The sequence below is a fragment of the Apus apus genome, chromosome 8 (assembly GCF_020740795.1).
Source record: "Apus apus isolate bApuApu2 chromosome 8, bApuApu2.pri.cur, whole genome shotgun sequence".
NCBI lineage: Eukaryota > Metazoa > Chordata > Aves > Apodiformes > Apodidae > Apus > Apus apus.
Window position 1 is genome coordinate 24,668,690 of NC_067289.1, and position 27,901 is coordinate 24,696,590.

At 38.3% G+C, this 27,901-nt stretch overlaps 1 protein-coding gene across 4 annotated transcripts in view; it reads left to right on the forward strand.

Annotated features, from left to right (window-relative positions):
* The window catches only part of IFT80 (intraflagellar transport 80), an 84,494-nt gene that overhangs the window by 54,491 nt on the left and 2,102 nt on the right, over positions 1-27,901 (forward strand). For all 4 annotated transcript variants that reach the window (XM_051626442.1, XM_051626443.1, XM_051626440.1 and 1 more), the window contains 14 exons: positions 2,009-2,118; positions 2,658-2,747; positions 3,748-3,885; positions 11,706-11,885; positions 14,125-14,243; positions 15,282-15,356; positions 16,891-17,054; positions 20,482-20,546; positions 21,454-21,589; positions 21,983-22,130; positions 22,910-23,081; positions 25,858-25,947; positions 26,045-26,217; positions 27,339-27,462. In XM_051626442.1, the coding sequence (XP_051482402.1) occupies positions 2,009-2,118; positions 2,658-2,747; positions 3,748-3,885; positions 11,706-11,885; positions 14,125-14,243; positions 15,282-15,356; positions 16,891-17,054; positions 20,482-20,546; positions 21,454-21,589; positions 21,983-22,130; positions 22,910-23,081; positions 25,858-25,947; positions 26,045-26,217; positions 27,339-27,462 (1,784 nt within the window). The remainder of the gene's footprint in view (positions 1-2,008; positions 2,119-2,657; positions 2,748-3,747; positions 3,886-11,705; positions 11,886-14,124; positions 14,244-15,281; positions 15,357-16,890; positions 17,055-20,481; positions 20,547-21,453; positions 21,590-21,982; positions 22,131-22,909; positions 23,082-25,857; positions 25,948-26,044; positions 26,218-27,338; positions 27,463-27,901) is intronic.

Here is a 27,901-nt window from a genome sequence, read left to right on the forward strand (position 1 = left end):
CTTTCCATTTTCCTCTTATAAAATGATGAAATAGTCAAATACCAATACTTAGGTGGTAACAGTTGCTCTTCCTGAGGTTTCTTACTTCTCAAATGGAACTTTTGGGGTTGTGTTCATGTAAGTGTGCCCTTAGTGCCACTGGAGGTTGGTGGGGCTGTCCTGCCTCCAGACCCATTCCAGCAGGAGGTGATGTCCTTCAGCTCCCGAGGTGTCTCTGTGAGCTCCACGTGGGTAGCTCGAGGTACCCTGGGTGCATCAGATCACATCAGTGCTTGTGTTTAGACAATCCAGTCGTGGCTTCAAAGGCCTCATTTCCATCAGTGAGAATATTAAGTGTATTGGAGAAAAGCAGATGCTTGGAATAAGCCTTTTCTTTCCCATTTCAGGAGATATGGAAGCAAGTCCAAGGAAGCACAACCAAGGAGGTTGTGGCTGACCTCTCCCTGGAGGTGTTGAAGGGCAGGTTGGATGAGGCTTGTGCAGCCTGGTCGGGTGGGAGGTGTCCCTGCTCCTGGCAGGGAGGTTGGGACCTGATGATCTTGAAGGTCCCTTCCAACCTTCACCATTCTGTGATTCTGTGATTCTAAGTTGTTAAAAAAATAAAAGCAATGGTCTTACAGGGACTTGCTGTGCAGTCTCCCTCCTGGCAGTTTTATCCCCTGTTTCCACATCTTGCCCTGAGGAGACCATCCTGAAGTTGCTGTGCTTTGTTCCAGGGCTTTTGCTATGATAGAAATTTACTCTTTACTTAATTTTCTTAGTTTTATTTGCAAGGAATCAAGTAGTGTGACACTTTGATTCTTCTTCTTCAGGGGAGATTAATCCTGTCAAGTACTATGGAAAATATTTGCATAGTTGGCAGGTCTGATTTATTTTTTTAAATATTTTTTTTTCCTGGATGCTTTTTCCATGTAATTTCTTACTTCTGTTTTCAAAAAAAGGTCACTTGAAAACTGCAACATAACATGATTTTAAAACAGAACAGTCAGCTTTAGTCTAGATAAATCATTCTGGAGTTTTCAGTCCGCAAAAAGATGTTTTCAACTCATTGGGAGAAATCTGTGAAGTCTGTGGGCCACTCTTTCTAGTTCTGCTTGTTGTCATTGGTTTTGTAAAGCTGCTTGTTCATGGGATGTTTGGGGTTTTGTTAGAAGCTTAACTGTGGAGCCTAAACTCTCATATTTTTCTGCTCAATTATACCTTGGAATAAGTTGGGCATATTTTTCTTTTAAAAGTGGGGAAACAAAAACAATTGGGAGTATATACTCAAGGTTCAGTGAAGCTGAAGAAAGAAAATTGTCTAGTTATGAAGATGATTTGCCTCAAGAAGAAATCTTATAATAGAAGAAATTTGGTGATTTTAGTTCTTTCAGAGGTGGTTTTAGAGAGGGTATGAAATGAAGAAGCAAGTGTTAAATGTAGTCAGAGTCTGCTGGGACAGACCAGGACTTAAAGGTTGGGTGATGCAATGAAAAAAGGGATAGGTACAGTATGAGAAGAGGAGATCCCTGTAGCAGCAATAAAGTCATACACATTTTCAGTTACCCAGATGTAGTGTTGAACAAGCCACCAATTCATTGTTTGCTTTGCAGAGAGTTGATTTGTTCAGAGCTCAGAGTGGTCCCGTTGAACGTGGTAGGTGCTTGATGGTTTACTCAAGTGAATTCTCCAGGACTTTACCCTAGGTCTCTTTATTTCTTTGAGGAGTGATGGGAGGGCATGGAGCATGAGCTGAAGTCTGTGGAGTTGTCTTTCTGTGTTGTGTCTGTCTCTTCCTTCTGCTCCTGTGGTTCTCTAAAACATGAGGTGAAGCCATAAATGTGGCCCTGAGTGCAGGCAGGCAAGTGTGGAGGACAAATGTTTGCCCCTGGTTTGGCTTTCTGCCACTCCTGAATTTATCATGCATGGTTTTAAGTAACCAGCCTGAAATGGCTGTAGCAGTTCCTGCATAATTCAATCAGTTAAGACATAAGAAGTGTGGTTTTTTTCCCTTTTATTCTGCTTGCAGGAGCACCAGTGTACTCAGTAGCCTGGGGACCTGATTCTGAAAAAGTTCTCTATACTTCAGGGAAGCATCTGATTATTAAACCTCTTCAGCCCAATGCTCAAGTTTTGCAGGTATCATTAATATGTTAAGGTTGTCTCATGCTGCCATGAGAAATCCTTTTCCACTTATCTAGAGTTTTGCCAAACATAAAAGGATTGTGCTAAAATTTTCCAGGTACCACGTAGTGCTCATTTCCCCCCCTTTGTTGGTGTTTTGAGAATAAGGAGAGATTTGTTCATTTCTCTAAACTAAAAAAAAAAATTGACAACTTCTGCTGTGGATGTTTTCTGGGTATGTGATTAGACATTTCCCTTTTAGTAAATAAGGGAAAAGTGAAAGGATCCAAAAGTCTTTTCATTGTTCTGAAAAGGCAGAATGATACAGAAGCAATTGTTTAGAATGTGCTTTTGGTGCAGATTGTTATGGTTTCATACAGGCCATATTTCATTTATTTACCTGCAGAAGAGATAACATCTGTGCATTTGTACTGTGGGAAACCCTGGTCCACACAGGGGTGTATGAATGCCAGTAAAAAATGAATTATAAATATTAAAAATAGAAGTTGTCAGACTTATTGCATCTATGTTTACTTTATTTTCTTCTATTTCAGTGGAAAGCCCATGATGGACTTATTTTAAAAACTGACTGGAACTCAGTTAATGATCTTATTATTTCTGCAGGTGAAGACTGTAAATACAAGGTGAGTAATGGTCCACTCTTTAGGGAAACAAAATGACCAAAAAATATATTAGGCATTCTGATGTTTTCTAGTATTAATAATACTTGGAAGCTCAAATTTAAATAAGATTCTTTAAGTTTTCAAGAAAAAAACTGTTGCCCTAAAGTGTTTTATTTGTAAATACATCTCACTTTGTCCAGCAGCATAAAATTAGAATTTTACTTGTTTAAATAAGGCAGAATAAACATAGGTAAAAAGCAAGTGAAACAAACTCTGAAAAGAAAATGTGTAGAAATATAGAAAAAATTACTTGAAATTGTGTAAGCTATAACATAAACTGATGAAGGTAATTACATACATTAGAGGACATTAAGCAACTGTTTTCTATTGCAGAAGCATTAATGGATCCCTTAGGACATTTTTTAGTTAGAAAATTCTGCATCCAGAAAAACCCCACATAATTGTGTTTCTTCCCTTAAGTAGGAACTTATTTTTAATTGTATCATGTGTTGGTTCTGTCCTTCTCTGAGTGTATAATGGCTGTGATAAAAACATGCACAACTAAGAAAGTAACAAAAAATTAAAATAAAAAATGTTAAAATCAAATTACTCCACTTTCTAACTTGTCTTCCTGGTATTCCAGTGAGAAAATCTCTGGAAATTTGCAGAGGGGATGTCACATGTTTGGGAAATAGGTGAAAATAGAATAAACCTGGGGGTTATTTTCCAGACATACAGTAATTTGCAAGAAACAAAGCTCATGAGTTCAAAATATTTTATAGGGAAGAATGTAACATGTGCCACAGCAGCAAAGCAAGGTCTGTTGCATTAAACAAGCTGATACTGATGAGGAACAAACTAGAACTATAATAGATGTGATTTTTCTAGTTACAAAAAAGGCACTGAAATAACTTGGAGAGTTCCTGCAGTTTCTGTGATCTTGAGGGAAAATGAAAGCTCAAGATTAAGTAAAGGTAGAGCCAAAGGATGATCATCTAGGTCTGTACTTCATTTTTCACAGGTCTGGGACAGTCACGGACGCCTGCTGTACAGCTCCCAGCCCCATGAATATCCTATAACCTCTCTTGCCTGGGCTGGGGATGGAGAATTATTTGCTGTGGGGTCTTTCCATACTCTGCGTCTGTGTGATAAAACTGGGGTAAGTAACACCTCTGAGAAACAGCTGCTGGGGAGTTGTACAAATTTGTTCCTAATACAGCAAATAATCCTGAGGATACACATGCACAGGTGAGTATTTTTATTAGCAAAAACTAGTCATGACTTCCAGCACTTTGCTGCTGGGTCCATCTAAGATATTGCCCTCTTGATCTACTTTCCTGCCCCTCTAAGTATGTTTGGGGTTGGATACATTTTTTTAATAATATTTTGCCTTTCAGGGTATTCATTTTTTCAGTGCACTTTTTTTATCTTTATTACTTAAAAACACAAAGAATTTACAAGCATCTCTTGTAAGGCAATCATGAAGTACAGTTGTTAGTTACAGTTATTACGAGTCTATAACAATAACCTGCCTTGAACAAGGAGGCAGAAAAACAGTGTCCTGTGCTTTTATTATTTACCTCTTTTTTTAAAAAAGTACTAAGGACCAGGAGTTCAAGACATGCTTTGATCCTCTCTTTACTTCTTAACTGTTGTGAGAGAAGATCTCCTAAATACCATTATTTCTCCTTTTTTAAAAAAAGCACAAACTTGGGGCTTTACTCCCAGTTTGTTGTTGTTGACCTAGGGATTTTTTTATTTTTCAGCTTGGTCTCCATTAAAAATTAATTTAATGCAGTTTCTTCTGCCTTCATTGGTATTCTAAATAAATTAGCCCAGAGCACAGATTGACCTGATTGTGGATTTCCTGTGGTTCTGCAACTTTTTGTTCAGACTTGCATGGTTTGGGGCTTTTATTGTCCCATTCTGCACCTCTTTTCATGTTGTGTTTATTGCTTTTGTGATCAGATGGAGAAAAGAGCTTTTGCTGTGGTGTTTGGGGACATCTTCATGGTTCTCCTTACCATGAACTTGGACTTGCAAGCATTTTTCCATTTGTGAAGAAGAGCCTTTAAAAATGCTATGAGAAGTGGCTGCAGGATGAGATCTCTGAGTTCATATTTAACTTTCTGTACTGATTCTGATTTCAGAACTAAGTCTAAGCTAGGCATTACATTTAAATTAACTTATGGGTGAGTGAAGCCAACGATTTAAATTGCATTTGCACTCATTTAAGCTTGAATGTGGCAGATGCTGGTGCAGTGGAAATGGAAGAAAAACACTACATTTCTTTTTCTGCTGTCCTGGATGCTGCTTTGTAGCATTTAGCTTTTGTTTCTGATCCCCAGAGCCTTACTGGCTTTCTTGCATAATATTATGTAATATTATTTACTGTAAGTATGGCTCCAACCCCTGCTAGCTGAAAACCAGTGGTTTTTTTAATCAGCATTTAATATTGAACAGGCTTGTGGGCTTTGCTTGAAATTTTAATGCAGAGAGGTTTATTTTTCATAAAATGAAGGGTTCTTTTACCTGGTTTATTAAGCTCAACCCTTAAAGACACAAAGGCATGCACAGTAGCTCGTGCCAGGTGCTTTTGTCTGTTTAGCAGCTGGCAATGATAATTGATCATCTTCAGAAGCCTTCATTTCTCAGGAAGTTTCTTTCCTGACATTAAATGTAAATAGTTACTAAAGAACTAGCTTTGCTGGTATGGAGGGGAAGGGAAGAATGATTCACATACCACCAGAGTGATAGAGTTTGAAGAGAACCAGACCTGGCTTTTACTGGTCAACACAGACATTTTTATGATGTCTGATGTAATGGAGCTGTATTGGCAAAGTGCTCCTCAGGGAGCCATCAGGCAATATAGAGATCATTAACTCTTCTCTAGCATGTGTGTTCAGTTTGGGGACATAATTAAATTAAATTCTGTTAGTGTATGGTCTTTTCTCCTTTTCTTTCTGCCTAGATACTTGGTTTGAGCAGCTTCATGTTAAAAAAGAAAACTTCAAAGCCAACAGTAGCTTTGAGAAATTTAACTTCATTTTTAAATCACTTTTGCTCTGATAACATTGTGGTCTACAATGCATTACTGCAATTCTCCTACAGAATAGCAAACAAAAGATGTTTAATGTTGAAATTTGTTGTCTGATTTAGCATCCGTGGTAATTCATCCTTCAGAGAGCATGAATGTTAATTTTAAAGTATATATCTTGAAATGCAAAGGTATTGATGGATAGACTTTAGCCTTCCTGGTGTTCACAGCTTTTCAGAATCTAATCACTTGGATGGAGGACAGGGCTTAAAAAGTTCATTTATGTAAGCTATTTCCTGTGGCTCTGCATGCTTCCCTTGACATTACTGATCAGGTCAAAATATTTACACAGTAAGAGATGGTAAGAATGACTGAAATTCACTGATTTCCTCCTTCCCCACTCCACTCCCACAGAAGTATCTTCAAAAATGGACCATACCCATCTGCTCCAAAGACAGGTTGCTTTCCCAGTGCCTTGGAGAGGGTGGAATGCAGTGAGGGCAAATTAATCCTTTTAAAATTGCCAACAAAAGTTGGCAGAGATGGACATCGAATTGATACTTTAATAATGCTGACTTTATTTATGCATTTGTTTTGGGGAGGCCTGCTGGATTTTCTTCCGTTCATTCTTTATTAACATTTGATGGGGATTGATGAAATTGATCTGATTTTTTGGTTGTTTTTATTTTCCAAGTTAATTGTGCTCTTCTTGGTAAACATTTGTTTATTTGCCATCTGTTTTCATAAATAAACTGATACTTGTTTGACTGCAAAGTCTTGCCCTTTGGTTGACTTGTATCTGGATTTAATCACTATGCTTAGCAAGTGCTTTGTGCTGAAAGCAATTCTCTGCATAAATCTGGAAATAAATTGGTATTCAATGATTCTGTACATTCTACAAACTTGCTCTTTTATCACAGTGTGAATTGGGGCCATTTTGCTAGGCTGGTAGTTTGTATATTTGACTGATTCTATGTGGCTTTTTATATTCCATGACTTGCTCCGTGGAATGTCTTGTTTTGCTAGAAATTCTCTAGCATTTGGAAAACTTCATGAACTTGAGGAGATGTTGCCTAATATCTATAGAAAATAAAGGAAAACTGCAAGTGTAACAACTACTTCTCACCCACCACCTCATATAAAACAAGTGTGAATATGGTGCTAGAGCTAAAAAATATATTGAGCTATTTGATAACATTTCTATTCAGCTTTTTCTGAAAAAGATACAGACTTGAACTCAATAAAAGTTGGTTACATTAATTTAATATCCATGGTTGGTCATAGGTTAAATAGTTAGCAGTGTTTGTCCTTTTTTTCCCATTTTTTTTAAGCTATCAACAAATGAGAGAGAAAAAATATCTAAGGGTGTTAAAACTATAATTGTAGCAGGTATCTGCAGAGAGGATTTGAAAATAATTGAAGTGTTTAGCATTAAAGCCATGATTTTAATTCAGGACAGAAAACTGTGTGACTATTGTAAAAGTAATATAGTTATGTAAACATATAAAATATATATATTATATAAGTAGCCTTTAAATTAACATATATTAAACAAATATAAAAGGAACAGCAAGATTTTGAGAGTGGATAGTGCTGAATTGTCCCTAAGTAGAGCTCTATGAAAACCCAAGCAAATCTGTTCTCTATAGAGTTACAATGAGCTTTGTTCCCATTACATTTTTAGTCCTGTTTCACAGAAATATGCATTTGGCAGTCTAGCAAAAATAAGGGTGTTTTCTGCACTGTCTCCGTTTCATCCACCTTCATTAACAGTCACAATCCTGGATTCTTTGTAGCTCAATAAAAGGAAAAATATTACAGATGGGTTTCCCATGGAGCTCTGTTGACCAATTCTTTCCAAGTTGACATAGTTTAATTTATTAGAATTGGCTAATGTAACTTCTGGAAGAAAATGAAAACATGTGCATCATCTATGAAAGTAATAATCTATTTAAAGAGCTACATTGATGTTTCATTTTCTAAGGTTAAGAAGTTGTATAGGAGAGTTTGTCATCCTATTTTTGGTTCTTGGGTCTAATAATTACAAGAATGTGCTTGATGTCAGGAGAATTTTAGGTATCCTCTGTTTGGATTTGTTCTTCTACTACACAGCTTAATACCTCATGGCTTAGTTTTTGATAATTCACATTAATTACTGGGGTCAGATGTTTAAGGTGGCAACAGGAATCTCCATGGTTCTGTACTTCCATGATCATGGCAAGGATAGTTTCTCCAGGTGAATTGCCCTGTATTCCTTTGTAGCACTGGATTTCCTTACCCCAGACACTCCTGCTGCCTCTGGCTTGTAGAATCTGTCGTGGGTTCCTGTGTGGTAAGAATTAAAAGACTAAAAATTCTTCTTATATTTTAAAATGTAATTTTATTTTATCCTGGGTGAAATATCTAGGAGGGGCATATACAAACATACATACCTATGAGTTTTCCAAGAGCTAATTCCATCTATGTGTGCATATTCAGGTATTTCTAATGCACTGATGTAAGGATTTGCTTTGGATAATAGATTTTTATAATCTTGTAAGGTTTGATTTTCCTTCCATTACCTCAGAGAATTAACAGTCATTTTCTGGTGAGAAGCTTCTGGGCAGTTTGTGCTCAAGTGTCAGTTCATCACTCAGGAGCAGTGAGAGCTGATTCCCAGCTTTTAATGGATGTGTTTGCAGCTCCCTCTGCACTAATGTGAAATGCCCCATGGGGCACAAGGAAAACTGAGCCTTCACTTAAAAAAAAAAAATGAAAAACTAGAGGTCCTCAGTTTTCAAGGACCTGAAACTTTCTTTTTCAGGCTTGGAGCAGAGGCTGGTTCTACCACACTCCTCATGGTTTAAATTTGCTGTTTTAGTGCATTCTGTGCTCTGATTGCTGGAATGGGTTGTGGAGGAGGTTGTCCAGTATTTTGCCTTTGTTTATGAAAAGAAAATGAGCAAGAACTAGTACTAAAGTCAGTGGATGAGGTATCCTGTGTAGATCCTGACATCATGGGGAGGGAGGTTCAGCAGGATCAGCTGTAATTCAGCTTGTGTCAGCATTCCCTGCTCAACAGCAGAGGCAGAGACCAGCCAGGAACAACCCAAGTGTCCTTTGCAAGGCTCACATCAGTATTCATCTTACAATTTAAAATACAAGAAAATACTCTTCAAAAATACAAGAAAATACTTTCTTCACTATGCTTGATATTTATGCTGTGGTGTTACATGGCTGATAACCATTCTGAATGTATTGCATTCAAGCTCAAAATAATAACTAGGATCCTTCATACTGAGTCTTGGAGCATCAATATTATACCTGTGAAAGACTCTTCTTGTTGCTTGGACACAGAGTTCTCTGAATCTGCTCATGGAAATAATTTCCCTGACATCTCAATGGCCTGCTCAGTTTCCATGTGGGGAAGTCAGGCAGTATTCAGTGACTATACTACTTCATCTTTTTTACTACATTGTGCAATCAGAAAAGGGAAGTTTAAGTTACTGCTTTTATGTATCTATTTAACATAATGAAACTTTTATAACTACTGGGTTTGTTCTTGAGAGAGTTGGTTGAATTAAATGAAAAATTAATTATGACACAGGAAAAGTCTAAGCTGAACAGCCCAGGTATAATATTGCAGTTAATGGTAGAACAACATTCATACAGTCATTCATATAGTCATAGTCATACCCTTGTTTTTTTTTAAACTCTAATGTATCTAGGAAATACATAACAGCTATTTTGGTTTTCAGAAACTGTTCTTATCTTACAAATGGAGAGTGAAATGATTTTTATAACATTTTGTGTACATGATAAATGTAGCAGACATCTGCAGGGAGTATGAATCATTGGAGTGGTCTGAGTTATACTGAGAGCTTTCAAACAGAACTGGAAATAAAACTTTACAATTGCTTTATATACTTTAATATATATATATGTCATGTAAGCTGGAAGTATTTTACTGAATATTTCAACTACATGAAAAAAAAGAAAGATTTCTGCTTCAGGAAAAGAAAAGAAGTTTTGGAAGTGTATCCTCTCAGAGGTGCTGTGAATCTGCTGTGCATAAAAAAGTAGCACCAAGGCCACATTCTTCAAGCTCCTTAAACTTGTTCTTAGTTGATGGCTTGATTCCTCTCTATTATTCATTCTGGCTGATGGGTAGATCCTGGGTCTGAGGGAAATGACCTTAGAAACAGCCTTGTCTGTTTGGGAGGATCCTAATACTCAGTTTTGAAATAGTACTTCTTCAAACTGTTCTCAGATAGATCACATCTGGCCAGCTGTGAAAAATCTGTCTCAGATGTAGGACATTGAGAGCGTTCTCCAAATGTCCTTCCTACAGTCATTTGTCCTGCAACCCCAAGTACTTATTTGCCATGTAAGGATGTCAGACATCATTAAATATTATGCTCTTAATTTCTGTAGAGTGTTTCGTACAGAATTCATCCTGCTGAGACAGAAGAGTAGGTTGTGGACTTTGCTCCAAGAATTGCAGTTCCCTTCCCCAACTGCAGCTGATCCAGGCAGTGAGTGGCCTGTCTGAGAGCCAGGAGGCATGGAGGCTTAAAATTGAGTGCTTGGAGTTGGAAATTCAGGCCGTGCTGACATTGTCTTTCACTCCCCCTTATGTGCACAGGCAGGAGGTCATCATCTGACAGGGATTCTGCAGATCATTAGCACAACCAGGGGCTTGGGGTTCATCCCCGTGTTGCAGTCTGGCACCTTTGTTGTCCTGTTGTTTTAGTGATTGCATTTCTTCTGACTTGTATGAAGACTCTGTGTGAAGGACTTAGTATTTCTTGCGTTTTACATGTACTGCAAAAGAAATCAGAATATGAAATGTGTTAGAAACATTAAGTGACTCTTTTCTTCCAACTGTCTCCCCTTTGGTATAATATCATGTATCCAAAAGTCATGAGAATCCCATGTCTACATTTAACTTCAATCACATGTTTTTTTTACTGATTCAATTAAGATTTCAAATGTTTTTGGATATTCAGACAGTTCTTCAATAGCTAAATGTTTGGGTTTTTTTAAATCTTCTTTTACTCAGTTCTGAAGGGGCTTCTCATTTTAAGACATGGTTTAAGGTCTTCCTAAAAGTCCATAAAAAGGTGATGCACTTTCAGGGAGATGCTTGTTTGGAGGTTTGGGATGACTTGTACGAACTGTGTTTCTGAGATGCAAGAGATAGAAAACAAGTGTCTTGGTCTGAAAATTCTTCTAGTTTTCTACAGTACTGTATTAATAAGGACCCAGCTAAACTTCAGAGGAGTCTTGTACATTCAGAATTTAAGAATAAGGTCCTTCACTGGAGGAAATTTAAATACTGCAAAGGAATTAGGTTTAGTGCACAATGTAGGCTTCTCTCCTAAGTACAGTGATGCTGTGGATCAGACAAATGCTACTTTTAATGCCTCTTCCTTGTTGTTTGTGCTAGAGGGATGTAGGATTTGATTTTTTGCAAGGTTAAGAGAGAGAATGAGCACATGGGGGGTGTCAAAGGGTAAGAAATCATGTGCTGTTTCATTAAAGCACGTGATGTGCAGGCAATTCCATGGTGCCCTGTGGGCAGGATGGGGGGCTAAAATGTTAAATGCAGCTTCCACCCTGTTGCTAGAGTGTATAAAGCTCCTTTATTTTTTTCTTAAAAACATCTTTCAGCAGCCAGCCAACAGCTCATGAACTGCAGCTTATGAGCTTCAGGCATGGGGACGTGGTTTATTTGTGCCATACCTGATTGTTTTTCTTTTGTGTCCCTGTTATTCAATGATCTGACTCAAGACATCATCTCTCTTTGGTTTACTTGTTCAAGCTGGAATGAAAAGTTTGTTTGTGGATGTTTCTTTGAAAATTGTAACTGTGCAATTCTCTTTATTATAAAAAAAAAAATATTTCCAAAAAGTAAACAAATAATAATAAAATTAAGGACTTTTTTTCTCTTTTTCTCCAAGTGGTCTTATGCTTTGGAAAAGCCCAACACTGGCAGCATATTTAATATTGCTTGGTCTGTTGATGGCACTCAGCTAGCTGGAGCATGTGGAAATGGACATGTCATTTTTGCCCATGTTGTGGAGCAACGGTGGGAGTGGAAGAACTTTGAAATAACGTTAATTAAGAGGAGAACCATGGAGGTAATCTTCACAGCTCAGAGCTGGCCATTCTGATTGCTAGCTTTCTGAGGCTTTTTTTAATACAAAATGGGGATTTTAAATTCTCAGCAAAACATTCTCCCTTTCTTTTTCAGTGTATCTATGAGTGAAAATGTTTAAGATCAGAAAATGGCCTGAGTTAGCAAATGCTGTAAATAATTATCAGCAGTTCAGATGATCAGATCTGTGTAAACCAAACCATGCCACCAGGTGGATGAGAATTCACAGAATCAAAATCACAGAATCACTTTGGTTGTAAAAGACCTTCAAGATCATGGAGTCCAACCATTAACCCCACTCTACCAAGTCCAGCACTGAGCCATGTCCCCAAGCACCACATCCAGACAACTTTTAAACACATCCAGGGATGGTGACTCAACCACCTCCTTGGGCAGCCTGTTCCAATGTCTGACAACCTTTCCAGAGAAAAAGTTCTTCCTAAATTACATACCTCGGAAATCCTTTATCCCCCAGAAAAATGCAAAGCTTATTTTGAGAGATAACGTAGAGGGACTTTCTCTGCCTTATCTACATTCATGAGTTGTCGGAGGCACTGATGTGTTTTGTAATAACTGATGATTTTAAGAGGTTTGCTGTGTGCCTGTTGGCAGTGAAGCTAAGATGCATCTTGCTGTCTTAGGGCATTTCCAGGTAAGTTTGGTTGCTGGCTGTAACTGTGAAAAGTTTTAATATGCTTTTCTGCAGCACCTTGTATTACAGCCTAGAACCAGGTCTCCCAAAGCTACAGAAACTTGTCATAAATCAGGTACCTGCTGGTTCTTCAGCAGAGGACTGAGCCATAGGCATTGATCTCAGTAGGAGCTGCCAAGTCTCTGCACTGCTGGAAATGGAACAGGCCCCTACATGTGGTTTCTGGAGCTCAAGTTTAGGATCCTTCTGAAAAAAATCTTGGCTTCAATCCACATTTAGGTTACCAAATATCTGTGAATTAAGACAAAAATATGAATTTTTACCTTCTCATTTGTCCTGTGTGTTCCCAGACACTGACTCACAGCATTCACTCTCTGAACTCTGGGATAATATAAGATTTCCATTCTTACAAATTTTCCAAATTACACATTTGGTATTGGACACCAGGCCAGTGTTTTCAATATCTAAGTCGAGTTCCTAAATTCCTAATTAGACTCTTAAATGTTTTTTTGGTCTTGATCCTTTTAACGTTAAATGTGTAATTGGGAAAAGTTGTAACAACAGAACTGCTGTATTACAATTTGGTCCAGTGGGTGGGATAACATGAGTCAGTGTCTGGGAACACAGAAGACAAATTAGCAGGTAAAACTTCATATTTCTTCTTTCATTCCCAGACATCGACTCGTAGCAGATGGGCTCTGTGAATAACCTCCAGGGTGTTTGAATATGCAAACAACTGAGGAAGTAGAGCTAACCCTGTTTCACTGAAGATTAATTTTATTATTTTACAGTTATTTTATTTTATTCTTACATATTTCTGTAGGAAAATGTTGCCTAGGAGAAAAGTTCTAGATGCATTCCGTTTTTTTTTTTGCAGAGTATTACAATAGCAAAGTTAATTATGGACATATCACTGGGGTAGACATAGCAATTAATATGTCTTTGGGAATGGTTTCCAGGCTTTAGCTGCCCAAAATCTCTGAGCTCAGAAATCTGTGGTGATCATAGGCAAACTGGGATTTTCTTGAAGCAAGGTCTTTTGAGTAAATTTTCAAGGTAAAGGCAGAGGCACAGCCCACCAAGGCAGTAGCAGTAAAATATATGCTGGAGTTCTACAACATCTCAAAAACACCTCTTTATCCAAATCTTGGAGATTGCTGGATTGTCTTGATGGTATTATGATGAGATTGCTGAATGCATGTCAAATGTTTAAATAATCAGCAACTCAACACTGAGTCTTCAAATGGGAACTTTCAGGCATCCTTGATCTCAGATGATTTTTTTTCAACCTCATGTATAATATTATACCTTATGAATTCCAATAACCCATTAATAACTCCTTTCCTTTAAGGAACTCCCTCCAGCTCTCCAGTAATTAATCAGTGTTTATAGAACCTTGGAGTTTAAATTTTCACCAGGGCTGCAAAAGTGCCTGGTCCCACATAGATACCTTCTGCAGAATTAGCATCACCGTGGACTTACTGCAAGGAAGAATATGATCTCTCACTAGTTAATTTTCATTCCAATGACTGCTGTTGTTCTGTTCAACCCACATTTTCTCTGTGTTCAGGTGCACAACGTTATGAACGACACGGTAGACTCGTTGGAGTTCCGAGACAGGGTTATCAAGGCCTCTTTGAACTATGGGCATTTGGTGGTTTCAACTTCTCTGCAGTGTTACGTGTTTTCGTAAGTTAACAGAAACTCGTGGAGCTTTCTCAGGTGTATCTCACAGTTGTAAGAGTAGCAGAAGCTTTATTTGAAGTACGGGGTGGGGGATTGTTTGTTTAGGGGTTGGTTTGTCTTCTTGTTTGTGGTTTTTTTGACTAATGGAAATATTCTGTGGCATGTTGCATCAGCCCTGGAAGTGTTGAAGGGCAGGTTGGATGGGGCATGGAGCAACCTGGTCTAGTGGGAGGTGTCCCTGCCCATGCAGGGGGTTGGGACTAGATGATCTTTAAGGTCCCTTCCAACCAAACCATTCTATGATTTTATGATTATGTGATCAGCTACAACAAAATGTACTGGAGTAGAGTTGCCCTGCCCTAGTCATCCTTTCTTTCAACCTTTTTCTAGTGCCATCATTGCCTGTTCAATTTCCTACAAAAAAAAAATCTGTCAGGCTTTCTTTTCCCATAGAGGGAGCAGGAATGGTGGCTGGATGCAAGTATATTCATGCCAGCATCTAGGGACTCCTGGTTTTGGATACTGCCTCTGGCATGCCATTCTTTTGGAATAGAATAGGAATGATTCAATCCTGCATCATGGTTTAAGAACATGATATTCTGGTTCATATGCTGAACTTTAGAGTTTACTCCTAGAGGCACCTATCTGTTCTGTGAGGTGACTTATGCTGGACAATAGTGCAGGCTGTAGCAGGGAACACAAGAGTGGGACCCTGTCCTACCTGGGGTATCACTGTAAAAGAGTTGAACCACAATTCAGAACTATTTTAGAAAAGTTTGTTTCATGCAAATATGATTTTGCTGTCAGCTGCTGGTGGTGTGAAGGGATAGAAGACTGAAGGCAGAAGTGGTGGTGGATCATCCTGCTTGGTTATCCATGTTACTTGGCTTCCTAGATGCTGTTTTCTTTTAGAAAGCTTCACTTTGTAGGGATGTAAGAGGATTAAAATCACTACAATTGAAATTTCTTGGTGAATTGAGCTTTGTACGTGCAAAGAAATGTGAAAATTAGTAGTTCTAATGAATGAATTTTGTTTTTCAGTACAAAGAACTGGAACACACCACTGATCTTTGACCTGAAGGAAGGAACAGTCAGTTTGATTCTACAGGCAGAAAGGTAGCTCACTTCTTGTGATGCTTACTGTTGGGAACATGCATTTCCTAAAACCTTGTCACATAAAATAAGCACTTACTGAAATATTAAAAGTAGACAAAAAGTGCAGAGTGTTATTAAGTAGCATGTAAAGGCTTTGCTGGTGTATTTGCCATAGGTCTGTGATGGTGGTAATAAATCTTTTCATACATTATACAAGTTAATACTCTTTATTTATGGAAGAAGGTAGATCTTCTGACATTACACTAATGTCTGCGGGTTTTTAATATTTTATCTTGTGGTTTTGAAGTAGAATATATTTTATATAAATGATCCTTGCTCTGCCATTTTTCTTAAAAACATTGCCAAGTACACCAAAACAAGGGAAATAGTTACATTTTTCTTGCATATTTGTGTTTATATTTGCAAGAAATTACTATTTTGTTCTCCGTTTAAAAACTATTTTAGTTTGCATTTCCTGAAGGCCATTTGTTAAAGAGATCTTTTCGTGTACTTGTGTAGAAATAAAGTCTTTCAAAGGAATAGGAACAGAAGCAAAAAATCTGGAGTTTTGATTGTAATCTTAATTCTCTTGCCCAAATATTGTTGGGCAACTCCTTCAGCACAGTGCAGCACGATGCTCCTGCGTTTTTGAGGGCCTCAGGTTAAACGTTTATGCCCTGGTCCACCAAGGTGCTGCAGTAGGGAGTGGGTAAACAAGTGGGCAGGATTTGAAGATGAGGTTCTAGAGCTGGAAGTTTTGTGCTGCTGCTGAAAAGTGAAGGTTGAAAACACGGTGCGGGTTCTTTGGCAGTGCAGGTGATGGTGTCTCCACCAGACTGAACTTAACCAGTCTGCCTTGCCAGATAATATGCAGACACACTGGTCGTTTGGTGCTGGTGATTGAGAACAGTTACAGCAGATGAGGCTCTTTGTTTCTGGCCGATGTGTGTCTATGAGCTCTAGATGCTGTACTTAGCACAGTTATTGTTGTGTAGAACTATTTCTCTTCTGTATACATTTTTGCAAAGTGCTCTTGCAAATAAGTTCTTTTTCACTGAAGCCCTTCATTGTCATGGGTGGTGATCAGTGTCTTGTCTTTGCTTTACATCATTAACTTAGTTGAACTGAAGGAAATGATACAGATAATGCTATTTCAAAGCCAGCTCCAAACACTGAAGCTGTTTCTTACATATATAGACACTGTGTGTCTCATGGGGTGATGTGAGGGGAATATCATCTGCAGCTGAATGCTTTGTCAGCAGGAGTTGTGAGCCTTTAATCTTTTCATATCTGAAACAGGTAAAACTATATTGATTCCAGGTAATAAATATTTCTCATGGAAAAAGGTAACATTCACATTAAAACTGAAATCTTCCACACAGAGCTTTCAAAATACTGAATTTGAAATGTAAGGCTTGGAAATGATGTTGTTTAACTGAAAAAAAAAAAAAAAAAGACAGGTTATTAGACAAACACCTTCAGATTGTTCAAACTGTCTTCATGCTTTTCTGCATTATTGGTTTTGTTTAGGGGTTTGTTTTTGTGCTTTTTTTAGGCATTTTCTTCTTGTAGATGGTGGAGGACTTTATTTATATTCATATGAAGGAAGATTAATTTCCTCTCCGAAATTTCCAGGGATGAGAACAGACATTTTAAATGCCCAGACAGTATCTCTGAGCAATGATACTCTAGCAGTCAAAGACAAAGCTGATGAAAAGGGTAAGTTCTCTGTTCTAATAGTTCCATAGTTGCTACTAATAGATTATGAAGTTTTCAACATCTTTGCTTAGCATACTTATGCTAAAAATGAAACATAAAAGCATAAGCAAATTATCTATGATATAAATTAAAAAGAATATTTATTATATAAATGACTTAAATTCATGGGTCTTGTCTAACTTTGATTTAAAAAATGTAGAGAATGGTGTATGTCTCTGAACTTGCAGTTGTGTGTAATGCATCAGAGAACCATGGAATATTTACAGTAAATACTTCAGTGGGTTTTCACTCTCTGACATGGCATTTTCTAAAGCATCTCAGCAAATTTTTCTGCTTGGCTGCTGCTCTTAGAAGCTACCAGTACTTCATGGGATTCATTTCAGCTCTCAGATGTTCCTTGCTTTGGTTTCTTTGGGTGTAAGTTTTACCTGCAGCTGGTAAGACCCTAGTCACAAGGCTGTGATGGTCTGTCTCAAATGTTGTCTTCCTGGAGATTTTTATGCTCTTAAATGGTGTGTTTTGGCATCCAAAGCATTCCAGTTCTAAACCACAGCGTGGCCAAATGAGCTTCAGGTCAATTTTGGCATCAATGGGGGGAACAGGAATTCTTTTTTTTATCACTCAGCTTTTTTCCCTTGTTCTGTCTTTTGATGCAAATGTTTCAGTTTGCCCCACATGTATGGTTTTTTTCCTTGGAAATCCTTCTCTTTTATGTAAAACCAAAGACTTTTAATTATTACACAAGTATTCTAGACATCTATTATACCTATTTTTAATTTTGAATAACTACTTCAAATAGTAGCAATATAACTGTAACACACCTTTCATTTTAAGGACAAAATACTTCAGAAAATATTATCCTGAAGCAAGACATAAAGGATATGTAAAAGAGCTATGCAATAACTAAAATGGATTTTAATTTCAAAAATGTATTTCAGTGCAAATTATTCAGAAAAAAAGAAGTTGTTTGCAAAAAAGCAAAAAGGATAAATTAAAAATTTCATCTTATTTGTGGTCTTTTACTCTGTGTGTCTTTGTATTGCACAAGTGTATTTATTGCATGTGTGTATGTTAAGTAAGTGTATGTTTATTTATGGATGACTTAATATATGTAACACAGAGACTTTATGTTCTTGCCTTCTTGACACCTTGATGCTGTTAAACTGAAAATAATAATAATACTAATATGTCAGCAAGTGGGAAAACAGATTCTTGGCACAGGAAACCATGACTTATCTAGGCCTGTTTATTCTTCCTAACTCATCCCAGCAGAAGTGGGGTTTTTCTGTGCCCCATTTTGAGGACAGGTCTGTTTTTCCTGGTGTTCTGCATTAGTGAAACATCCAGGACAGCTCAGTTGGATACAGGAAGCACTTTACACTGTGTGGCACAGAGCTCCCGACAAGCTCATTTACTCTGCAACAGAGAAATACAACTTGCTGTGCTTTGGTGTTGTTACTTGGATATTCTTCCTCTTTCAGTACTTTAGAAAAAAGATTGGTACCTCTGCACTTAAAGTCCTTCCTCAGTCTGTAAGAGAGTGGAAGAGGGAGGTGAGCTTCTCAGAAGGGACCTGCTGGCCCCAGGAGCAGTTATGCTGTGATAACAGGACGTGTGTTAAAAAACACAAAGCAGCTGCTCTCTTTCTCTGGGTGTCCAAAGTGAGAGAATGCTCTTTGTATTTTTGATTTATATGTATCAAAAAGGTGTATTTTAGATTCTAAATGATTGTAAAGTAATATGGAGTTTTTCCAGATGGGAGGGGGGGGGGAACCCAAACAGCCCCAAACCTCTATCCTGAAATACCTGAATAAGCATTGTAGATTAATGACAAATTAACTGATTTTACTTGTCAATTAGGTACAGTGGTTTTCTTCAAAACTCTCTTAATCTCACTTCCTATAGCTAGTGTAGTAGCAGTGAAATTGTCATGTAGAGCTAGATCAAAATAAACTTCATGCAGGGAGCTGTGCATAAAAGTGAGAAAAATACCACTTCTCAGGAACAACTCGTTTTCTTTTGTGTATTTAGCCAACTGCCAAGAGCAGCACTTGTGCAAAACCCTCTCTTTCCCTGCCTTGCAAACTCAGGCAGTGCTTTCTGAACACCTGCTCTGACAGTTTGGGTTTGCTGTAACTCTGCCTGTCTGAGCCTTGACCTCAAACCAACATCCTGTGTCCCAGGAGACGCTCAGGCAGGATGAACATGTTAACGTCGCCATCCCTTGGAACCAACACGGGTGTTCAGCTTCTGTTGTCCATACTCCCAGGGAAGGTGTTGGTACAGCTGCTGGGATGTGGTGCTGAGCACCTGAAACCTTTCTGTCACATCTGTGTGTTCCAGGAACAAACCCGGAATCATGTGCTCTGAGTTAGAGCCAGTGTTCCTGAAAATGTTACTGTTTTCCCAAGGTTCGAATACTCTGCCTACATCCCTCTGAATTCACGTGTGTATTCACAGACTGTGTATACATTTGGGGTTTGGAATACACAGGGATCTGTGCATCACACAGATGTGGAGAGAGAGAGAGAGAAAGAAAGAAACTTTATTTTTAGACAAGTTGCAAATTTGAGTCTTCACTGGAAATCGCAGAAATACAAATTATGTAGGTGGCTTTTTTTTCTTTCTTTCAAGGCTGAAACAGGCAAAGAATGGAACAGGTGGCCTGATGAGAATGGTTGCAAGAATTATACGTAACATCCAAGTATATTTGGCTAAAGCAGGTACTCTTTGAGGAAGCCAGTTATTAATATTTTGTCATTAACTGTGTCATCATGACCAGCAGAAACCCCAAACTGTCCTGGAAGAAAATATGCCTTGGGACCACTGTAGTAAGAGTTCAAAATAGGGCAGATTATTAACAAAATAGAGAATGCTTCTGAAGAATGTTTTACCCAACAGTCCAAAGGACACTGTTCTATACATCTGATACTAATTCTTTCAGGAAAATACAGCAGTCAGTGGGTATCACTACCTAAACTTCCATATTCATTAAAGCAATGGGTTAAGATGGAGTAAATCAGGTAGCCTTGGGAACGTGAATTTATTCAGAATGCAGGGTACAAACTTGCATCAGGTAGAAAACTCAGTGGCATTTCTGTAAATAACCAGTTGAGCTGTGATAGGAAGTGAGACGTTAGTGTTCTCAATTCTGTGTCAGTCTATAATGTCATGTTTCAATGGCTATCAGTGCTCTGAAAATAATATTTGAGCATTTTCACAGATCTCTCTCACTGTAGAATGAGCCTGTTCCTGAGCAGAGTAGGATGGTGACATTTTCCCAGCTGTAAGATTCCTTTTTCACCAGTGTGTGAGTCACTGGTAGTTCTAGCACACAGGAGCAGGCAGCCACTTGCAGTAAATTATACTCTGAAAATTAATAGAACTGTTGCTTTTAACTAATAAACCATATTTTTTTTTCCTTCAGTTATCTATATATTTGAAGCTTTATCTGGAAAGCCATTGGGTGATGGAAAACCTCTAACCCATAAGGTAAGAGGGTCTCTTTTTTATTATACTTTGAAATTAAGGCTCAATAATGGATTTCCTCAATGATGGGTCTGATAACCTGTTAAAGCTTTACAATCTGAATAGAAAGGAGCAAAAATCACATTCTTTATGCAGTGTGGATGTACAAAGGGGTGGGTTTTAATCAGTGACTGGCATGTGTTTCTCATGCACATGAAGAACAACTTGTATTATTTTACTGGTTTTACTTAGAATCACAGAACAGTGAAGGTTGGAAGGGACCTTCAAGATCATCAGGTTCCAACCCCCCTGCCATGGGCAGGGACACCTCCCACCAGGCCAGGCTGCACAAGCCCCATCCAACCTGCCCTTCAACACTGCCAGGGATGGGGCAGCCACAGCTTCCCTGGGCAGCCTGTTCCAGCACCTTCCTGCCCTCATGGGGAAGAATTTCTTCCCGATGTCCAACCTAAATCTCCCCTCTTCCAGTTTAGAACCATCAACCCTTGTCCTGTCACTGCCCTCTCTGGTGAAAAGCCCCTCCCCAGCTTTCCTGTTGCCCCTTGGACAAGGATTGCCTGCATTGCATTTTATTTTTCTTCACTCTTCTGGTGTACAACGAAATCAAAGTTAAGCAGCTTCTTTTGAGAATAAACACTCTAGGCAGCTTTTGCTTTGGATCTGCCACGTGTGTTTGTGTCATTTTCTAATAAATTCCTAAACTGCCAAGCCTGCTCTGTTTTACTCTGCATGAAATTCAGTGTATATAATGCTTCATTCAACAGAGACACACACACAGTGTCTTCACGGTCCAGTTTTTCAAGAGTTGTTGCCTTGTTTTTAGCAAAGCATTCATCTGTTTGACTGTCACATGCTTTCTGTGATATGGATCTCCAAAATAAAACTCAGATCTTGACTTTTTCCCTTTCAGACGGAAATTGTGGAGATTGCTTTGGACCAGAAAGGACTTACAAGTGAAAGGAAAATAGCTTTCATTGACAAGAACAGAGATCTTTACATTACTTCAGTGAAACGGTTTGGAAAAGAACAGAAGATTGTCAAAATAGGTAAGAAAAATGAAAAACAACTTTCAGCTAGATGCCAGCATGCAAATAGGCTTTTAGCTGGTAGAAGAGACAGACTTGTGCTTTTTCATCAGTAGTGAAATTGGACTTGAAAAAACAGTAGCAACAGTCCTGTGGTTTTCATGAGATAGTGGTAGAAACAATGTTAGTACATTTTATCTGCATTCTGATGGGCACGATTCTGAAAAGAGCTTTCAGAGACGACTGAGTTTGGCTGGAGGTTTGCAAGATGTTGCCTTACGAACCAGGGGGTTAAACCCAGCCCTTAAAAAAGGAACTACAATGACCAAACCTTTTTACTGAAGTTTGGAGAAGCCTGCATTTCTTTGAAGTTTCTTGTGGAAATGCTTATCTTTCTGTTCTCTTTAAATGAAGGGACCATGGTTCAAACTTTGGCTTGGAATGACTCCTCCAACATTCTTTGTGGGATTCAAGGGACCCGGTTTACAGTCTGGTACTACCCCAACACAGTCTATGTTGATAAAGATCTTTTGCCAAAAACACTGTATGAAAAAGATGCAAGGTAATATGTACTGATCAAAATGGTATTATTATGTATTTTAACTGGTTTGCTCATACCTTAAAGAATTATCTTCATTTGGGCAGCTGAGGTAGAAGCCACGGTTATTTTACTGTCTTCAGGTGACTGCTTCTTGATTAGGAAATGGGGAAAAGGTGTTTTATAAGGTATATCATAAAGTTTGGAGCTGAAATGAAAATGTGCATTTGAAAAGTAGAGTAGCAGCTTGATGCCAAAGCAAACTTTTATTCCTATGTCCTGAAATATTGCCTTAGCTTGTAAAAAAAAAAACCCAAACAAAATAGAAAATATGTTTAAAGTATCTGTTGGAAATTAAAAGTATTGCAATTTTAGGTCACAGATAATATTTTTCTAGCTCAGCATGTTTACTTTGCATATCTGCTTCAGCTTGTGCACTTTAAGATATTAAATTTTTAAAGGAAAGGATCCCTGAGCTCATCATTTAATGCTCAGAACTATCAGAGCCCAAATATTTTTTACTGAAAAATGTATTTGAAAGTTTCTGCACGAATCCCCAGTTTGCATTTGCCTTGGAGCCAGGGAATGAGCATAACTAGAATTTTCTTTTCAGAGCCCAGCACAACTACCTGCTGGATGTACCTGTTGAATAACCAGGTGCTTAGGTTTTTATGTGCTCTGAAAATGAAGTATAAGCAGGTTGTAATTTTGAAACAAAGACTTCTTGACACTCCTTATGTTCTTTTTCAGTAAGAAGGAAGTGAATATTATCTTACCTTTCTTTCTCTCTTTCCTCTACCCAGTGAATTTAGTGAAAATCCCCAGATTGTGCATTTTGTAGGAAATCAAATAACAATTAGAAGAGCAGATGGTTCACTTATTCACCTCAATATTTCACCTTATCCTGCGGTTCTTCACGAGTATGTTAGTGGTTCTAAGTGGGAAGATGCTGTCAGATTGTGTCGTTTTGTCAAGGTAAATGCTAATTATCAGGAACATTCAAATACAATTTCACTGTAATATTTATACTTTCAAGTATTCCTTTAAGAATGAGCATTGCAGATGTTGCATCTCGTTTCCATGTTGCTTTGTTGCTGATGATTTTGAGGCTGGTCATGAAAAATGATGCAATTTTTGTAATAAAATAATATAAATATACAAAATGTTATATTCTTATTATGCATAATAAGCATTCTTGCTTTTATGGACACTGAATTCCAGATGGATTGAACACAGGTACTCACAGACATTACTAATGAGCTGAAGTTTTCAGGACTAGTCTTTAATATAAGTGATTAAAAATGAGCTGCATCTCCACATACAGTTGCCTATCATTTTTTCATATTTTGTTTCACTTCTTTGCTTTTTCCTTTGCTTTCTTTTCTATGTATTTAGACAACAGCAACAGATGAGGTGAGTCTGGCAGTCTTTAAAGCAGACAAGCAAAAATTCCTCCAACCTCTCCTTCCTTTCCCTCATTTGCTCCTAGAAAAGACTTCAGTGCTTTCGTGTGATTATCCTGACCTTAAATGTGTAGTTAAACTATTTCTGTGTTTGCATTATTACACCAATACACACTCAGATTGTATTGGATTGTGTAATGATTTTTATTTTTAGTGTTACCCCTTTAATAATAGGCTTTTATTCCAGTATTTGGCATGGGATTACAAACATAGTATTATACTAACTTTTTGAGTAACTTAAATGCATCATCTTTAGAAGTAAAACATATGTATCAAGCAGTTTTATTCACAATATTGTTTCTTTCTGATTAATATGAAGGTTTTCTCATTCAAGGATTTATTTTTTTTTGGTCAAACTTATCATGCATCCTCTTCATTCTTTTGGGTAGAGTCATCCAGTGAGTTGAACCATGCTTTAAAGGAATTTTCAGTGCTTTTTTAAATGAAATCCCAGTGTAGGTGTTGTGGTTTTTCACTGTCCTTTTTTATGGCCTTTCTTTCTTTATTCCCTGTCACCAAGGGAAGAGCCTTTCTCTCAAGAAAAACTGTCACAGAATCTTTACATTCACATCATCTGGTTTTAAGCACCCAAGCTGGCTACGTAGGACTCAGCCTTTGAAACCTTCTCCTTCCCATTGATGACAAAGTAAAGGGGTTTTTGTCTTTGATGTGGGGTGATGTAAACTGGCCTAAACCAGATGGTGTGAATATCCTTTTGGTTTCCCAGTTGGTGTCTGGGCTGGGGGATGGCCTGGGATACCCTTACCCCAAGGTAAGCAGGGAGCCATCGCAGCCTTGCCTTCAGTCTGGCCTGACTCCCAACCTCTTCATGGACACATGAGGCCATTTTCTTGATTTTTGGCAACCCAGGTTCCCATGGGCTTCCCCATCAGTAGTAACAAAATAGACCATCTTTCTGAGGGAAGAGAGATCAGCAGGACCTCTTGGTGAAAAACTCCCAGAAACTTGGTCCCTTGCATCATTTCATGCTGAGTTTCAGTCTTTCATCACCTCATATTCTAAATAATAGGGAAGTGGGAAGAGAAGACAATGATCTTACAAGCATTTGATTCACTGAACAATTTTAATTCTCCCAAATCAGGGGCTGCCAGCAGGAGGGTTTATCTGGTCCTGAATCATGGTGAGGAGCAGGAACACGTGGGCAGGTGGAGAGATGGAGAGAGTGAAACCACTTTAGCCTTAGGCTAAATTATTTCATTGCCTTTAGTAGGTCTTACCAATATTTTCTTTCATCCAAAAGCAGTTGTAATGCAGAGCATGGTTATGTGTTCAGAGCATACTCAGTGCAGCTGCTGATTCCAGTTTCAATCAACAGTAATCCTGTGCTGCTTCTAAAAACCTATTCTCATGGCATAGAGCTTATTTTCAAATTTGAAACACAGTGAACAAAATACTAAAACCCACTTAATGCCTAGAGTGCACGTGCATTAAAAGGTACATTTAAAACTATATTTTCCTTGTCTGAACTAGAGTTTTCAGATGTTGTAGCATAAACTATATTAGCTAAAATGTTTTAGTAGTATATCTTTATCATATTGTTGTCAGACTTGAATAGGGAAGATATAAAAATATCAGGATTTTCCTAAATGATTTTCTGAGTTAGTAGGGTGTAAAAAAATGCAAAAGTCATGAAAACAGAAAACAAGGGTGTAATGTTATTATTATTATCATTATCACTTAAGTTTTTCTCATTCTTTTTTCTGAACATAAAATGTACTGTAAAGTATCACAAAGCAGACAGAACTTTGATAGCTCTTCTTTACTTTTCAGCAGGCTCATAGTCTGTTCTACAGTCAAGTGATTCATTTTTTCCCCCTTCTCTTTCATTTGCAGTAGGTTAATGATAATTGTAGAGTTAGAGTTACTGTTATTTGTGGGGTCAGGTTGGGATGAGCCAGGGTGAAATACTGTTTTGAACCACAGCCAGTGCTTTGCTTTCCAGCACAGTTCCACTGAAGGGACACCAGTGATGAGCCTGCAAAGTGGTGCTGTGGCCAGAGTTCATTACTGGCTGAGATGCTGAAAACTAACACACTGTCAGTCTCAGCTGATCACAACGTTGGTTTTTTTAAAGAAGGAGTTCAGAGGAATAATGAAGTAGTGACTTTCTACTGAGAAACTCAGACCGCGGTGCCAGGAATGGCAGCGAGGAACGTTATGTAGTTATACCTTGTTTTCAGGACTTGTGTGCTACCTGGGAAAAGTCTTTTTTAGCATGATAAGGAATACTTGAGGTTTTAGGAGTTGCATTTTGGTTTCAATTTCAGGACCAAACTATGTGGGCCTGCTTAGCTGCTATGGCCATTGCCAACAAAGACATGGCTACAGCAGAGATCGCCTATGCAGCCATCGGAGAGGTGAGAAAACGCTGTTGTTTATTTCCAGTGAAACTGTAGCACAGCTAATTTTATTGACTCATTTCCCTCATTAAACCGTTGTACGTCTCCCCAACAGCATGACAAGGTGCAGTATATCAATTCCATCAAAGATCTTCCATCAAAAGAGTCCAGGCTGGCTCATACACTGTTGTTCAGTGGAAACACCCAGGAAGCTGAGACCCTGCTCCTCCAGACAGGCCTTGTTTACCAAGCCATTCAAGTCAACATTAATCTGTACAACTGGGATAGGTAGGATTTCTTTAAACACATTTATTTAAACACATATTTACAAGCAGTCTTACTGAAGTAACCTGTAAACTTGGATCTATTGTTTTATTGCAGATACTTTGCTATTTTTTTATAAGTAATTGCCCTGGGCTATAAAAAGATTAAATAAATCACATCCTGAAAATAACCAAAGAAGTAACTTGTTTTCTGTCATATTTACAAGATAAAAGTATTCTGTGATAAAAGTCCAAAGCATGCTTGGAAGCTTTTTTAAATAACATTTTGCTTTTGATTATTGTTAGCACAGAGAAATCTGTAGTGATACCTCAAACTGCATGTGACCCTTGGAGAATTAAGGCTGTTTTGAAATGTCTTGTTGCTAAAAATAGACTCATGGCTCTTCAGTCTCCCAGCACTGTGTAGGTGGATGACATATGAATTAGGCTTGAGAAAACAAAGTAGGAATTTCTCCTTTAAACAAAACCCACATTTTCTAACAGAATCTTCTGAGGCCATTTACTTCTAATTCCTCTGCTATTATATTTGTAGCATCGTGGGCAGAAGTTGTTTTCCCCACCACGTATCTGTGGTTTTTTATTATGCTGCCTGATCCGCATCATCTAAAAACTGTGTCCACCAAACATGAGTATTCCTTGTGCCATTAAGAAGAAAACAGATGTGAGAGTCATCAGTTATCCTAACCCACTGACTTATCTTTCCCACCTACAGAATGTTCAGGAATGCTGTGCAGCACACGCCATCAGCGTGTGGTGCGACACTGTTCACAAGTGCTTCCTGACTATAATCAAGTCATGAAAAATTATTGCTTTTTCCCCTTTTATACTAAGAGTGCTGAACTCTAACCATTCTGGTTTATTTCCTTGAAATCAAAAGACCCCTGTTGCCAAACTCCAGTGATGCAGTGAGGTTGTCAACAGAAAGAATGGGTGGATATTCTCCTTCTCTGGCTCCCTTGAACCTCCCGTGGCTGACACTAGTGCAAAGCTGCTTGGCACTATAGGTTAGGAATCTTTGCCTGCAGCCCAAACGCTTTTCAGCATATCATTCTGCAAACCCAGGGGGATTGTAGTGGTGCCAGAGCTTTTCTGTAGGCTGACAAGCCCGTTTCTGTCTGATTGCAGGGCCCTGGATCTGGCAGTGAAGCACAAGACACATGTCGACACCGTCCTGGCTTATCGACAGAAGTTCCTAGAGGACTTTGGTAAAAAAGAAACCAACAAAAGATTTTTGCAATATGCAGAAGGTGTAAGTGTTCCTCAGACTTGTTTCTCCAGCTTTAGGTCAGCCTGCTCTTTGGGACCAGCTCGGGAGGGTGGAGGGAATTGCTCTTATTTTCCTTCTTTGGTTCAGATGTGGACACAAATCTAGATTTTACATCTGAGTACAAATTCATAGCTTGCTCTGTGGCTACTGGGCCAGTGATAGTTGTGCATGTGTTTTATGTGTTTTATTTTATACAGAATGTGTCTCTTTCCTGTCTGGCAAGGATTATACAAATGGAGGCACCCTTGTTTTCTATGAACAGGGAGCTAGGCCTTAGTATGGTTGAATATGTACCTCTTCAGTATTTTTAGGTAATTTTGTGGATAGCAACAATAAGAAATGGTGAAGGTCCAGATATATATTAAGAGTGGGTAAATATTAATATATAACCATCTATATATAAAGAGTGAACTACAAACTG